This window comes from Trypanosoma theileri (genome assembly GCF_002087225.1).
Source record: "Trypanosoma theileri isolate Edinburgh chromosome Unknown TM35_Tth_50_V1, whole genome shotgun sequence".
Classification (NCBI taxonomy): Eukaryota; Euglenozoa; class Kinetoplastea; order Trypanosomatida; family Trypanosomatidae; genus Trypanosoma; species Trypanosoma theileri.
In genome coordinates, this window is record NW_021639892.1 from 4041 (window position 1) to 5126 (window position 1086).

Consider the following 1086-nt stretch of genomic DNA (forward strand, 5'->3'; position numbering starts at 1 on the left):
GGATGACCTGAGTCACACCACCACCACCACCATTACAATCAGCACACAAGAATACAGGCCAGTGTAACCACAATCAGTAGTGGTACACGCACCCACACAGATCTGCTGATACTGCTGCTGCTATCTGCATCACCCTTCTTGTTGTTTGTGAGTTCAGGAGGAAGTGTTGTTGTTGTTGTGGTGGTGGTTGAGTCCTCATTATTGGTTGTACTTTCAGTCCCGTTTGTTGAATCATCCTCTGCAGGCTTCGTAACAGCATTAGAATTCTCAGCTGCACCATTCGGTTCTTGAGAAGTTTGGTTGTTGTCCGAAGACTGAGGTTGTTCTGTTGTACCGCTGTGGGTACTCTGAGAATCAGGTGAATCGGTATTAGCTGCCCCTGAGGATTGTGAGGGAGACTGGACACCATTCCCTTCGGGCTGTTGAGTTCCGTTAGTGTGATCAGTCTCTCCAATGCCCACTGGACGTGTTGTTGATCCTTCAGTCCTCATCCCTTGATCGACACTATTCCCATTCTCCTGCCGTCCATCTTCACCTCCTGACCCTGGCACACTTGGTTGACTCACCGATGGGTCTCTACTGGTTGAACTACCATGTTGACCTGAAAGAGTATCCTGCTGTTGTTGTTTTTGTTCTTGATTCAACCGTTCTTGGTTTACACTCTCCTCAGCACCGACACCAGCACCAGACCCGGATCCATGGTTAGAAATACCACCACCTTGATGACCTGGAGCACTCGTAGTACTAGCAGTGCAGGAATCAACAGTAGTATCACCAGTACCGGTTTCGCAAGAGGGACTCGTATCAGATTCACGGGTTTGAAGAGGAGGTGCTTGTGGTCCTTGATGTGGTTGTACAGCAGAAGGAGAACGATTATGACATTCACCATCAGAACGTTCAGAATCTTCAGTGCAAGCAGCAGGTTCCTTTTCAGGATCAGGGGAAATCGTCTCCGCTAATGCGCATATAGTAGCAACACTCAGCAGCAACGTCAGAATACACAACAGACGACACCAAATCATCACAACAAGAGGTAATTTTGCTTAATTTTCGTCACTTGGCTAAAAAAAGAAAAAATAAAAAAAA

General features: G+C 47.1%; 1 protein-coding gene across 1 annotated transcript; it reads right to left on the bottom strand.

The window, feature by feature from the left end:
- Positions 1 to 38: 38 nt before the first annotated feature.
- TM35_000501010 (uncharacterized protein) lies at positions 39 to 1022 on the bottom strand (the record flags this gene model as incomplete). Its single annotated transcript, XM_029030548.1, has 1 exon — positions 39 to 1022. The coding sequence occupies one exon, from the start codon at positions 1020 to 1022 to the stop codon at positions 39 to 41; it is 984 nt and encodes a 327-aa protein (XP_028878113.1).
- Between the last annotated feature and the right edge of the window lie 64 nt (positions 1023 to 1086).